This window comes from Alligator sinensis, unplaced genomic scaffold, assembly GCF_000455745.1.
Source record: "Alligator sinensis unplaced genomic scaffold, ASM45574v1 scaffold131_1, whole genome shotgun sequence".
NCBI classification, from domain to species: Eukaryota; Metazoa; Chordata; order Crocodylia; family Alligatoridae; genus Alligator; species Alligator sinensis.
In genome coordinates this window covers 6,076,920-6,091,449 of record NW_005841830.1, presented here as the reverse complement: position 1 = coordinate 6,091,449, position 14,530 = coordinate 6,076,920, and the positions used below count along the sequence as shown (strand labels likewise).

General features: G+C 44.9%; 1 protein-coding gene across 2 annotated transcripts in view; it reads left to right on the top strand.

The window, feature by feature from the left end:
- PRKCE (protein kinase C epsilon) overlaps window positions 1-14,530 on the top strand; it is a 518,294-nt gene that overhangs the window by 147,508 nt on the left and 356,256 nt on the right. For both annotated transcript variants that reach the window (XM_014519408.2, XM_025204781.1), the window contains exon 2: window positions 8,222-8,285. Coding sequence is in view for 1 of the 2 variants with exons in the window: in XM_025204781.1 (XP_025060566.1) it covers window positions 8,222-8,285 (64 nt within the window). In the remaining variant the exon portion in view is untranslated. The remainder of the gene's footprint in view (window positions 1-8,221; window positions 8,286-14,530) is intronic.

The window sequence follows — 14,530 nt, the reverse complement described above, 5'->3', positions numbered from 1 at the left end:
CCCCCCCCCTTACCTTGGACAGCGCCGGGGGCCGGAGGCAGCAGGAGAGCAAAAAAGACGCTCTGGTTGACACCAAAACATCTCCTTTGGAGGACTGACTCCCTGGCATGGTCTGGGACTGTGCCTTGCTCCGCACTTCTGCAGAGCAGTTTTTTTAGACCCCTGGATATTCAGGGGGCTAATTTTCTTCCTGCGCTGCCAACTTGCAGTGCAGGGAACATTTTTTCATTCCCACCTGTGCCTCTCGCCCTGCCTCAAAGAGAGAGCTTTTTCTTATGCATCCTATATTTTTCAATAACTTCTATGGGAGATATCAGAGTATAACCAATTCCAACATTTGGTTGTTAACTATTTCAGTTTTTGAAAATGTAGTTATCCAGTCACTGTATCCTGAAAATCCAAATGTCATTGCCAATTTTTAGAATCTCTGTTAAGAGACAAGCTAGATATTAAATATTAGGGCTGCACTAATAGAGATTTTGGGGGCCAATACCGATAGCTGATATTTAAGGAGGCATATCAGCCCGTACCAATCTGATATCCAATACAGCTGCCTCCAGGTGGTAAGTCCAGTGTGGTGGAAGGGGCGGGGAGAGGGAAGGGGTGTGCTGGGGACAAATCAATGCCCCCTGCAGTGAGGGAGGCCACGGGATGGAGCTGCAGCTCGTGGGGTGGGGGTGGTTCCTGCCACTGCTTGCACCCTGGGAGGGCAGGGGGTGGAGTCTGTGTCCCTAGATCTGTGCAGCACGGGGAGGGCTGCAGCTCCAGGGTGGAGCCGTAGCCAGCACTGCACAGGTTTTTTTGCTGGGGGCTGGGCCTGGAGCAGGCTCTGGCGGTGCTGTGAGGAGGCTGTAGCCACCCCAAATTTCACTGCAGCTCTACTACCTGCCCTGCACCGTCACCTGGAGCAGCGGTGGCTTTTCCTGCCACTTGGGTGGAGGCAGGGCCTTGACCTGGGGCTGCACCAGGTGGCAGTGCAGGGCTGGGAGTGGAGCTGCAGTGAAATTTGGGGTGGCTGTAGCCCCTCCCAGGGCCACCAGTGCCCACCACGAGCCCAACCCCTACTGAGAAGAGCTGTGCAGCAGCAGCTCTGGCTCCACCTCTACCCCCACTTCACCCCTACCCCTGCACCATGCAGATCTGGGGGTACCGCCCCTCGCCCTCCCGGGGTGCAAGCAGAGCAGCAGTGGGAGCTGCCTCTACCCCATGAGCCTCAGCTCCATCCCATGCCCCCCCCCAGCTGGGCAGCACCTGCCAGCTTCTTTGGGCAGTCACTGCTCCCCCGTCCCCCACCCTTGCTGCTGGTGCAGCTGCTGGCAGCTGTGGGCAGTCCCCGCTCGTCACTGTTGACAGCATGGATGCAGGTTGCGGGCAGTCCCCGCATGCCGCTCACCACCGCCACCCCTTGTCACTGATGTCACTGTGGCCGCCTGCAGGCAGTCCCTTCTTGCCACTGCCATGCCCCCCAACAACACTGGTGCCGCCACCTGTGGGCAGTTGCTGTGAGCTCCCAGCCTCCAGGGGCATACATCTTTTATGTCTGCCAGAGCTGCAGCCAGGGAACAGAGGGGAGGGGCTAACTAGGCTCTCTGGAGCAGAGAGCCCTGCCCAGCCCAGAGAGTATGTCGGGATTCTGGGGGACTCTGGTTTAACTTAAACCAGGAAGGGGTCTGAGACAGACATTGCATAAACTGGTTTGACCCAAATCAGTTAAGTCTGATGCTAATTTCAACCAGGTTTATCTCAAACTAGTTTCAACCATTTTCAAACTGGTTTATGTGCACTGAAATCTGTTCTATACAGGTTTAAACCAGTTTCTGATCACTTAAACCAGTTAATGTGGAATGTCTGTCCCTAGCCCTTAACTCCAGAGTAGGTGTCTCTATTGTGATGTAGAGACTGGTTAGTTGAAATCCTGGGACCATGGAAATTAGTCAAAACTAATTTAAATTGAATTAAGCTTTGATTTTGCCTTGATCCTTCTGACCTTTAGAGTGAGATGAAGACCCGTATCTTCTCTCTCAAATGCTTGTAATGACAGGATTACCTGTACTGAGAGGACCTGTTCATCTTTCGCTCACGGCAGAAACACATGTTTTTATTTAATTCTTAATAGGGTAGAGTATGTACCGCAGGAATGGTGTATTTTATAAAACTTATAAAAGAAATATGCATACTGGCCACTTAGTCTTTTTGCAAGAGAGCAGCTTTCATAAAACCACTTAGTCTTTTGCAGCATCAGAGAAAAACTGAAATGGGAGCAGGAGGAAGAAAGAGAGAGACAGACAGACAGACAGGGTGCTTTGAGTAGCAGATGGAAACTGCCTGCTTGGCAGGTGGTAAGAATTTAAGTTTAGTGTTCAAGGTCCCATCCTGGACTGTTTAGGGGACGGGGAGAAAGAGAGAGAGTTGGGTGTACATATGCGTGTGAGAGAACAGAAGGAACACATTGTAGCAGTGTTTGTTAACCTTTCCAGCTGTTCAGAAGAAACATTGACTGTCTGTAGAGGCAGTGGTATCTATTTGAGTGTGTGTGTGTGTGTGCACGTGCGTGCATGCAAACAAACCTATTTAAACTTCATAAAGGTCCTTGACAGCCTAAGTAAATTCTATGAACCAGGTGTAATACATAAAGTATTTTCCTTCAAGGTGACCATCCATGGAGATTTATAGAAGTTATTCCAAAGAAAGAATCAGCTCAGACTTCAAAGCCTATGCTTTGCACCTGTGCTGTTGATCTCCTAATATTTCACATCTAAAGACTCTGCAAAAGGAGGTGAACTACATTTCAGCAGCAGTAGTCTTATTCACAAAATAATAAAGCTGTTATGTCACACATGGTTATAAAAATGTCTTCAGTAAGTATTTAAGACTTCTGTGACATTTGTGGGAAAATTTTCTACTAGACCTTTTTATCCCTCCCTCATAATAACCCATCTCTTCTCTGGACTTCCCTAGTCCATTCAAAATACAACTACTAAGACTGTTGTTTTGACCTACATATCACTCACCACTCCCTTTTGATTCCCTCTGCTGTGAAACAGGCGTAGAATATTTGTGTGACAAAGTAACTAACAGGTTGGTGAGACATGAGACAGAGATATGAGGATGAAGGCAGATGCACCTTCCTATGTTGCGAAGAGCCTTGCAAGAAAGTGTGAACATTTGAAAATGAAAGGAGGCAGTAGAGGCTGTTGTAACTCATGTTAGTTGACAGCTATTCTCCATGAGATGGTTGCAGCCAGCAGTAACAGGGTGCACTCTAGCTTCTTTTCCATCCTATTGGTTTCTCCTTTTGCCATATTTGCTCGCGTGCAACATGCCCAGGAACATAATACGCACCTTGTTTTTGAAAGGCAGAATGAAGAAAAAAAATTTCCATGGTTATGACTGCAGTGAACAGGGACACAACCTAATTTTCACTTAATAGTCACTCTCCCTCTGCTGCTTACACTGAAACCTAGCTGCTCCTGAAGACTGGTCTCCTTGGCTGGTTTTATGCTTCTGAAAAGACCTTAAGAGTCTCTAGGGCTATGACATAAGAGAGAGAGCAGGAGCTGCCTGCAGACAGCAAAACTGCCTTATGGTTAGCTTGATTAATAGAACATCAGGACTATTAAAAAGGGGAGATGATTATTAAGACTTGTGTAATGAAGAGTAATGAGACTTTACTAATTAGCCATTGCCTGACTGATTCCCATAGCTGCCTGAATAGTAATGCCACTGCTGTTGCATTGTGGAGTAGGAATCAATGGAGGGTGCTTCTATCCCACATAGAAAATCAGCTTCCTTGCTAAATACACATACCCCAATTTTGAGGGCTGATTTTGATGGAAAGTTTGTATTATTTATGAGAAAATAAGGTATTTCCTTACTAAAGCTGTGGTCTGAAAAGTCATAGTAAGTACTCTACAGGTTTGCACCAATCTTCATACTCGATGGGGCGTTGCATGCTTTCTCCCTGCCTCCCAGCTGCAGTGTGATCTGATCTTTGTCACATGACCCAATGGTCCAGGTGTGTCTCTTGGAAGCATGGGTGGGGGAAGGTTTCTTTCTTACCTGGTGTGCATATTTAGGGGGCAGAAGAAGGGGAAATGGATAAGGAAGTTAGCTCTCTCCCAGTTGGAGCTTGGATTTTGGAGAAAGAGGCAACATTCCATATTAGGTGGTGGTGTTTTGTGAAGGATGAAGCCCATTAGTTGGATGAATTGTGTGTGTATGTGGGTGGGATGTCCTGAACGAAGCTCTTCTTTTAAGTAGAGACTTATGTTGTAGGGGTGGCAAATCCTCTGTTAGATGGGGGATGTTTTGAAGGATGGATGGAGACTCTTCTTCCATTTGGGATGATGTTTCTGGGGAATCTCTTCTCTTGGGGTGAGGGGCATGTTGAGGGTGAATGAAGTCCCTGTTTGTGACCACAGACTGCATTTTTATTCAAATCTCCATCAGAATGTTTTCAATTAAGTTTGGTAAGAGTGCATTGTGGTCCATAAGAAATGTTGAGCGTCTCTTGGTCTGAAAACATTGGGGAACTACTAAGACAAGGATGGGTAAAATACAGCCTGTGAGCTGGATCTGACCCACTATGCTATTTCATCTGGCCTGTGGGTACCCACCAATTAATTGTACCCAGCCAATGTTCCTTGCTCCCATCCTTGTGCACGGGAGGACCCCTGCCTGGCCAAGCTCACAGCTTGTGGGCAGGGCTGCTGCTACCACTGCTGTAGGCACTGGGGGAGCTGCTCAGCTTCTCCATTGTTCAGTGGCTCCTCCTCCTGTCCCTGCTGTAGTGCAAACTCCAGGCAGCAGGTAGGGAAGCAGTGGCAGGCAGGGGCTACAGTTGGGTGGTAATGAAAAGCAGTTGGGTGGTAATGAAAAGCATGGCAGGAGTGCAAAGCTCCTGGGCCTGGGTGGTGGTGGGAGCACAGAGCTTGGGTGGGCAGGGTGTGAGTGTGGGTGTGTTGGTTGCAAGGGAGGGTGGGGGTGTGTGGGAACCCCGCCACACACACTTCCCATGGTGCACAGCCCCTGCCACTGGCTGCAGCAGCAGGCAGTGGGCCCTTGGGGTGCTTGTGGCCCACACAGGCGCTGCTACCTGGTGGTGTGTGGCTTCAGCCAGTTCTGGGAGCTGCACATGGCAGCAAGGAGCAGAGCTAGACCAGCCTGCCTCTGCTACTCAGGGCTCACATGCAGTTCCTGACACTTGGTGCCACCAGGGAAAAGCCCTGCACAATGGAGCTGGCTGCCTTCCCCACTCCTTGCCATCCCATGCAGCTCATGGGGCTCCACCAAACGTGGAGGGGAGCCCCACCCCTGCTTCCCGGCAGAGCCCCAGCACCTGCATATGGTGGTAGGAAGTGGGGAAGGCATCCAGCTTCATTGCACAGGGCTTCCTCCTGGTGTTGTGTGAGTGCCAGGAGTTGCACATGAGTTGCAAGGAGCCCTGTGCTGCTGCCACCGGTGGTGGGGGCTGTGTGCCAAGGAGTTGAGTGTGTGGGTGGTTCCCATGCTCCCCTATCCTCCTTCACACCTAGCCTCCCCCAGCCTCCCTCACACCTCACAAATTCCACACACCCACACCCTGTCCCCATAGCCCTCCCATATATAAACACACCCCGTAACCTACCTTACACCCAACACACAGCCACACCCAATAACTAGCCCCACACATACCCACCAACACACATACATACCTCACACCCCACCATACATACACACCCATCCCCCAACCACACCCATACCCCCCACGAGCAATATACAAGAGTAAGATTTATTCATTAGTTATTATGCAGTAGTTGCTATATACAGTTTGTGCACACACATAATTCAAGACAAAAATGAAATTAAAATACATTATAGTAAATGTTTGACTTTTAGTATATGGTTTGTTTTTTTCTGTTCCAAGATGGCATCCCGCTTCCCCCAGGAGTGGTTCTGGGGCAATGGGAGGGACTTCCAGTGGCAAAGATCAGGGGACTTCCAGTCCCAAGATGGCGACCAGGGGATGCGGTACTTGTTAAGGGGCAGGGCTATTCTTGCAGCCTTCCAGCAGCTCACCAGAACTCATTAAGCGGCCCTCCCGCTAAAATAATTGCCCACCCCTACACTAAGCTATCAGGTTGCATGCAGTCAGCTACCTCTGCACTGCTTGAAGAGGATGAAACAGGCCAGAGAATCTAGTTTTACATTCTTAATTTTGTTACCAGTTTACAACAAAAATATTTCCAGCCTGAAAGTAGTCATCCTAGTTCACTTTCTTAAGTTGAAAGTACAACTTCATCTGAAATGTGAAAAAAATAATGCTGAGCTTTTTGTTTGATTTTTTTTTTCTCCTCAAACCTCCTGTCCCTGAAACACTGTAGAATCTTTATAGATTGCACACCTATTCATTTTCTAGTTTGCGCACCTATTCATTTTCAGCCGAAATGTGGGAATGTGCTGTTTCTTCCCACATTTCAGTAATGACATAAACTCAGCACCACACAGGGTGTTTTATTGTTAAGACGCTGAAATATAACTAATTAAATGTAAACTATGTTTGTCAAAATTAATGATCACGGTACATGTTGTACCTTTTATGATATTGAGCATTATCCTGGCACTGTTGGTTGTTCACTTGCTTGCTAATTTGCAAAGATCAGGAGTTTGGTCTCGGAGTCATTTGTGCACATTAGAGGAAGGGTCCTAATGTCATATACTGTTAGTGATATCAGATATGTTTTTAGTCTCTAAGTAGCCAGTTTGTGTGATTTTAAGAAAACAAAGACCTCTCTACCACCTCAACAGAGGTTAAGCGTGTGTGGACTGGAAATCGCTGTGGTGTGGGGGAAGCGAATAAAAGCTAATTATGCTCAGAGGCAAATTATGCTCCTGAATATGAGGGAATGTATTGTTGTCTTGCTAGGTGGGGCTCCAGGAAGGCACTGAATCTTGGAAGTTGAAGGGGGAAATTAGTGGGTAGTATCAGATGTCAGCTCCCTTCTCCTTACCTCCAGTATCTAATCAATACCTGAAGGAGAAAGAATCACAGCCCTACCCAGCGCTTACTGCCCACTTGTTTTTTGGAAGATTGTGTTTTCTCCTCTCCTTCACTTCTGTTGTATACACCAAATATTCAGAACTCCGTAGATCCTACATGGCCATGCGGGGAGATGTGACTGGAGTCTTGTACAGATGAGGAGGACAAGGGTACAATATAGTGCATAACAAGTTGCTCAGGAGAAATTAATGCTTTACATTGAGGTTCTAATGGAAGAGCCACTAGGTGCACGGCTTTTCATATACTTACAGGAGACATTATTCTTTTACTGTAGCTTTTACCTTTTTTTTAATTCTTGGGAAAACCGCTGGTATACAAACCATCGATGTGAGGTACAGGAAGTCTGCTTGGTAGACACAACCAAGGAAACTGAAGGTTCATAATGTGATGTACAGTTACAATATATGTAGGCATGTACATTGTACTCATCACAGTGGGGTCTAAACATACGTCTCCCAGTACCTAGAGCCAACATAAAAAGCCCTGTTTTTATGGTGCTGGGCAGTGTTGGCACCCATTAAAATCCGCCTCCATGGAAACACCCAGAATCTCTCAGGATGAGGAAATAATATAGCATCTTGTACTTATGAGTCAGGGGCATGGGGCATATTTTAGTTTTGCAGTCTTAAAAAACAATGAACTTTGAAACAAATAATAATAGTAATGAAAGTTGTGTTTATTGATTTCCCCACATTCTCTAGTCAGATTTCTTCTCTTTCTCTCCGAGTTAGAAGTGCTTTCTCATTTGCATGGCTGTTCTCTGTGGAGGTGACAGCCAAGAGTTATTTGATACCACTTCCTTTTTAACTTCTTTTTTTTTAAGTCCTTGGAAGAAGTTGTTAAAATGTGTGGGGGCGGGTTGCACAAAGGTATTGGACTGCTAAGTACAGATGGCTTGATGCTGCAAAATGCTGGAGTCCCTCTACTCCTCTTCAGTATCCCCAGCTCATTTAAGTCAACACCTGCATAGATGTCACCCTTTAACAGGCTCAAATTAAATGAGAGTTTGATATCTGCAGGATGAGGAAGCTCTCTAACCAACAAACTATGAAACTATACTTGTATCTTGTTCGTACCTTAAGTTTAAGAGTTCCAGGAAAACTTGTACTCACATGGTGCATGTGGTAGCATGTTTAGACACCTCATCTAAGGTTATCTTTTTAATTTGCTTCTCAATTGCAGATTGACTTGGAGCCAGAAGGAAGAGTGTATGTCATCATAGATCTTTCAGGTTCATCAGGTGAAGGTAAGATCTTTCTAAAAATGAGGCCTTTAAATTTGTCTACCATACAGGATGTAACTGCTGTACCATTTGTACTACTTTGGTGCTTAACCCATCTGTACAAGCTGATGTTCAAAAGAAAATATTATTTTAAAGAAGTGTTGCTCTGCCAAAAAGGAATTTCAGCTGCTTAGTTGTGGAATCCACAGACAGATAAGAATAAGAATAAACAAAGACCTGATCAATATACAGTAGCTTAGAATTGTAATTTACCAAAGTAACTTCCAGATATTGGTATTTATATTGCTTTGGAAAGAATCCATTCCAGTGTTATGATAATTGTTGGAAATATAGAGAAATATTTAATATACACAGCAATCTTTATTAAATTATTAGTGTTTTTCCTACTGATTGTTCCTCTTTCAGATAAAACTGTATATGCAAACATTGTATTAGTAGGAGACTCATCTTTTATGTTCAGTGTCAGAGCACTTATTTATTGTTTGGAGCAAAGAACAAAATCTGGGGAAAGAACTGCCTGGCTTTAACTGAGAGCAGACTGTAATGTAGGAAGACTGTTTCATCTGTCAGTAAAACTCTTGTGTATATCTTCTTGATTGTGCTCTTCATGATAACTTTGCCTGCTCAACCAATAAAGGTGCTCTTTAGCTTTGGTTTTGTGATGGATAATTCTAAATGTTGTCCATTTTTAATAACTTTGCACAATGTTGCAAATACCTTTGCTAAAAAGTACATGTATTGGTTGAAGTTAGTCAGAGAGTTCATGTAGGCCTAGATAAGATAGAAATGGAAATCAGTAATAAGCTCAAGTTACTTTGCCTGGATCATGTAAGGGATCAGCAAAGGAGGTTTTTTCGTTTATCAATTTGATGTTCAAAATGAATTCCTGTGCTGTGGGTGATTGTGAACAGTAACTCTCAAAAGCACATAGTGTACTAAATCCCTTATTTTAAAGAAAGCAAACCATTATTTGCAGCTGGTCTTATGCCCATGTGGCTACATAGGTCATCCTTTATACCTTTTGTTCCTTTTATGTATAGACTGCTTGTGGGTTGCATTAATAACAAATGCTTGCCCCCTAAGCAATTCTCACATATCTCTAGAAAAACTATATTACAGGTTGTTTTGTTGTTTAGCTGGGTAAGTGGGCCAGCTAACGTCTATAGTAGGTGAAACTTTCATGTTATGACTAATACCCATATTTTTTCTTCCTTGTTAATTGTTTGCAGCTCATAAAAATTTAGTGTCTGAGATTATTGCCTTGAGTCCATCATAAGTCAGGTAGAGATCCTTCAAAGCTTAGTTCTGTAATGAGAGCTTAGTTCAAACTGGCAACAGCTCTACTATTTCATTCCAATACAAGATGTTGCCAGCTGTGCTGAATTGTGTAATGTTTTCTTTTGGTGTGAGCAATAATCTTTTCTTAAGGAGTGGTCTAAATGCATCGTATAGTAGTATAGTAGTGATGCTGCAGAGTTGTGACTTCTAAGTATAAAAATACACCAGGATTCTATGAGGGATGGGGCTTGCAAAGCTGATCTTATTTGTAACCAGGAACTTTGTTTCAACTTTGTTTGTATCTGAATATGAAAGGTCTTATACAATACAATAGGGACCTACTCAAATCATGATTCCACAGATTTCATGGAAATTGCAAAATCAGGTGAATGCCACAAAATTAGTGGGAACCCCCTTCCCCAACCCTAAAAATGTACTAAAAATAAAATGCCAGCTTTTCCTGGCAATGCAACCCGTCATGAAGGGGGCTGCTAGCACCAAGGCAAGCAGGAAAGATGCCTGCCATCCCTGCTCCTTGCTGCTGATTGGCCAAGAGGGCTGCCTGTCATGTGGCCCCACCTCTCACCAGTCAGTGGTGAGGGGCAGGGCCACATGATGGACAGCCCTCTCCACCAATCACCGTTGGGGGGTGGGGTCACTGGAGCCTCTTGGCCAATCAGAAGTGTGGGGGGGACCTCTACAATAAGCCCATGAAAATGGTGGCTAGCCCTGCAGTCTGCCTGCGAAATTGGCCAGCCGTCACCTTGAGTTGGGTAGACCCCTAAATATAACCCACCATACATACAAGATCTCCTTCCCAAATATAAGTCTTAGTACAGTGTTGGACTGGACAAAAATAGGTCTAGTCAGCCAAGAGAGGGTATGTTCTATTAAATACTTTTGAGTTCTTGTTTAAAAACAGGGTTGGATTCTTTCATGTAATTTGTATGAGGTTTTAAAATTCTAAACTAGTATTTTTTTTTAAGGAGCAAGTAGTAAGTTCAGTTATTATTCTGTTATTCAGTCTCTGTAGATAGAACTGCCATTGAAATAAAAACGATCCTCCCTGCAGAAGCTATCATTTATCAATCTGAGTGTCTACATATAGGTTCCTAAGTCTATTATTTAACCAGCCAAATAGTCTGATGCCCAGCAGTCTGGAGTAGTGTAGCCCCTACTGATGTTAATGGGAGTTGCAGGTTATCAGCAGGGGTTAAATTTACAAAGCTTTTTGAAAAATGTGCTTAGGCACCTTACCTCTTTAGGTTAATTTGTGACTCATAGAAGACTAGGGTTGGAAGGGACCTCAAGAGGCATCTAGCAAAACCCTTTCTTAAGACAGTATCATCCCTGTCTGTGTTTATCTGACCTACTTTAAAAAACTTCCAAGGGTAGAGATTCCACAGCCTCTTTAGGAAGCCTGTTTCAGCGCTTAACCACCTTCACAGGGGAAAAGTTCTTTCTAATATCCCACCTCTAACTTTCATTGGCTTCCGGAAGAAGCTAGGCACCTAACACAAATTAGGCCCTTTTGTAAGACTCACTAGGGGCCTGTGATATTATTAGGCATATACTATATTTACTTGAATATAAGACAAACCTGAACATAAGATAACCCCCCAATAATTAGATTCTATATATGGAACATTTATAAATTTGTTAAAATTTTCCAGGTATAGAATCTACTTATCGGAGATTTGTCTTGAATTTCCTACCTGTCACTGCTACAGTAGGGGGAAAAAAATCTAGGGAGTCAGGTAGCTGCCTTGCTTTCTGCCCCCCACAGTTTCACTACCCCCTTACTGTCAGACTCTGCTGTCCCTGGACACATGGAAGAGAGGGTCAGAATTTGCATGTAAACAAATTACTACAGGTATCCATAGACTTCATTCAGCCAGAATTGAGGCATTGTTCCTTTTTGAAACTGCTGCAAGTTTTAGCACAGGTCCTCACTTTTAAGCAGCATTTTTGTACTTACTTGGTGCATCTACATGAGACACTAAAACGGTAGATTAATTCTACTGTGCATTAACATGTCATGGTAAAAGCTGTGCTAATGAGTTAATGCACAGTAGAATTGGTCTACTACACCGTAGCATCACATAAAAGTTGTGTACTGGTGCTGCTGCACAGGAGTGCTGATTACAGTGCATTAAGTCAGGGGTTTTCAACCTTTTTTAATAAATGTACTCCTGGTGACTGTACATGGGGGAGGGTGGTGCGTGACCAGAGACGGGGGGAGCAGCAGCAGCTCAGGGTGGTGGGTGGCAGCGCGCCATCCCCACCCATGCGCCAGTACCTGTTAGGGCCTTCCCAAGTACCCTCTGACAACCCCTGCATTAAGTTATTACCTGTAAACTTAATGCCATAAATGTAGTACAAACCATATACAATCTTAGTTCAAAACCCAAAGGCTCGTTATTTACTATATAATTAATTGCGCTGGGCCCTAGCGGTGTCAACAGGATTTCAAGCCATGGTGACCCCACAGCTCAGCAATGCTCAGCATGTGTGTTCTCCAGATTACTCTTTCTCTCCCCCCCACCGCCCCCCAGATCCATAAGCTTATTAGCTCCCCACTCATGATTGGAACTGGGCATTCTTGTCACGAGTCCTAAGATGCTCCAAAATTTATATGCAGATGAGCTGCAGGGCAACCTGGTCTGGCTTCACCGTATGGAGGGTGGAGCCACACTAATCATATGCACCAGGATTACAGAGGGGGTGACAGAGGGATTCTTGGGGGCCTGTTTGGTGATATTTATCAGACATTCAAGGCTGATGCAGGAACAGGAATTATTGGAAATGGGAAAGAAAGGCATAGCTCAGCTATGGAAGTGAAGAGGAAGTTGAAATATAGTCAATGTAGTGGCTCACCATGACTTGAAAAGAGTTGGCACTGAGGGGGCTGCATTCAGTGGCCACTAACATGTATCTTATTCACATGTGACCAGATGGGGTGCACCAGTCATGTTCTCTGTCATGGGTGGGGTCATGGCACTGATAAAGCTAGTGCTACTGCCGGTACTTTAACACACTTCCCTAGTCTTCCCCCCCTCAGAACAAGTCATTTGCAGAATCCAACATGCCATGTGTGTTCTTTTTTGGGACTTCTCATGGGAGAAGGTGGTGAGGGCCCAGCTGTACAAAGTGAAACAGTCTGGAGGCAGAGGAATGCCAGATGTCCTTCTGCTCCTCTGGGCCAAGTCCATGAGCCAGGTTTGCAAACTGACAACAGGGGTGGAATCCAAACCAGTTAGCTTTATCAAGTATTTTGCAGGGTAGCTGCTGCAACAGTAGCAGGTGTACATGATGACCAGTGGGAGGCCATGGGCCATGGTGTCCCCATGGTTCTGTGAGGTTTTGGAAAGCTTCCAGGAGAAATACAAGCTGCAGAATGCTACCATAGCAACTCTGGTAAGGGCAAGAGACATCATATCACCTGTGGACTTCCTACCTGGTGATAGCTGCCAGGCTGTGTGGGAGTGAATCTTCCATAAGGACCTGCACAAGGACCACAGAGACCTTAATTGGCAGGCAGCCTACCCGGCACTCCTTGTACAGGCATGGAAAAACAGTGCAGGGCAGAGAGGTCCATTGAACTGACCAAGACAGACCTGCCGATGGCAGGCAGAAATGATCAACCACCTGTTCTGGGACTACCCATACACCAGAGAAATGTGGAAGAAAGTCCATGCACTCATCTTGGTAGTGACAGGTTTCAGAACCCTGACCAGATAAGTGGTCCTCTATAGGCACTTGACCAAACAGCAAGTGGCCACAACAGCTTGCTTCGACCAATTCATTTCCTGCTTCAGGTATGCCCTGTGGAAAGCCAGGAACCTGCTCATAAACAGACACTCAGACCACACAGTCGAGGACTGTATTAAAATGGGGTTGAGTGATATGTACTGGTACTACAGAAAGACAGAATAGAACAATGGGAAATAAATGGCAGACCTCATATGGTGGAGAAGAGACTGGCATAGACTTTGTCAGAGGCAACCCTCTGAAAGAACGAGTGATAGCAGTGAAATGGTGATAGGTGTGTGGGTATGCAGGGCGAAGTGTGTAACAGGACTAGTTTAACTATCAAAGTATGTTTTGATCTGCGAAGTGAACCACAATGGCCACTTGATAGGTTGTTAGAGGTACAGTGATATATGTGTGTGTATGTGTGTGTGTATAGATATAAATATTTTTGCAAAAAAAAAAAAAGATGGGCTGCATTGGCCTGTTTTTGTTATCACTTTTCAGCCTCTTGTGGGCTAAGATCAAGTGGGGGCATCTGAATCACAAGACCTCGGGGCTTGGGCCTGCAAGTAGGATGCCTGCCAATGGATTTGGGAGTACCTGAAGTCCCAGGGTGGAAACATCCATTTGGGATGTTTGCTGGTTGTAGTGCCATACTTGGTGTTTAGAAAGATTGAGTTCTGCCTGCTCAATTGATTTGGTTTCTGGAACGACTGAGTTCTGTTCAGTCAGTATGATTTGGAACTGATTTGGCTGATTTGACCTGAAACACTAAATATATTAATAAAAAAAAGGTCAAATGTAGCATTTTTGACACTAAGGGGAGGATGTTAGGGCTGGCTCTGACCCTCCTGGTGCCAGTCTGGTATTGCAGTACCTCCAAGCCCACAGCCTAATTTTTAAGGGCCAAAAACCCCCAAACAACGGTTCCCATCAGTCATGCATTACAGTCATGCTCAGTGTTGGCTGCATTTCATCAACTTCACAGTTGGTTTCTATTATTGAGCAATGCTGATTTTGGCAGCAGTTTATTGACAGCCAATGTATTTAATGAGTTTTTCTTGTATGTGGTTATAAGATAAGGGACTTCTCCCCCTCTCCCCTCCTCTCCATGCTGATTGGGGGTCTAAAACCTCATCTTGTATTTAAGTAAATATGGTAAATCCCTTTTTGTAAATCTGGACCTATATGACTAATACTGGATTGAGAAGCCTAAC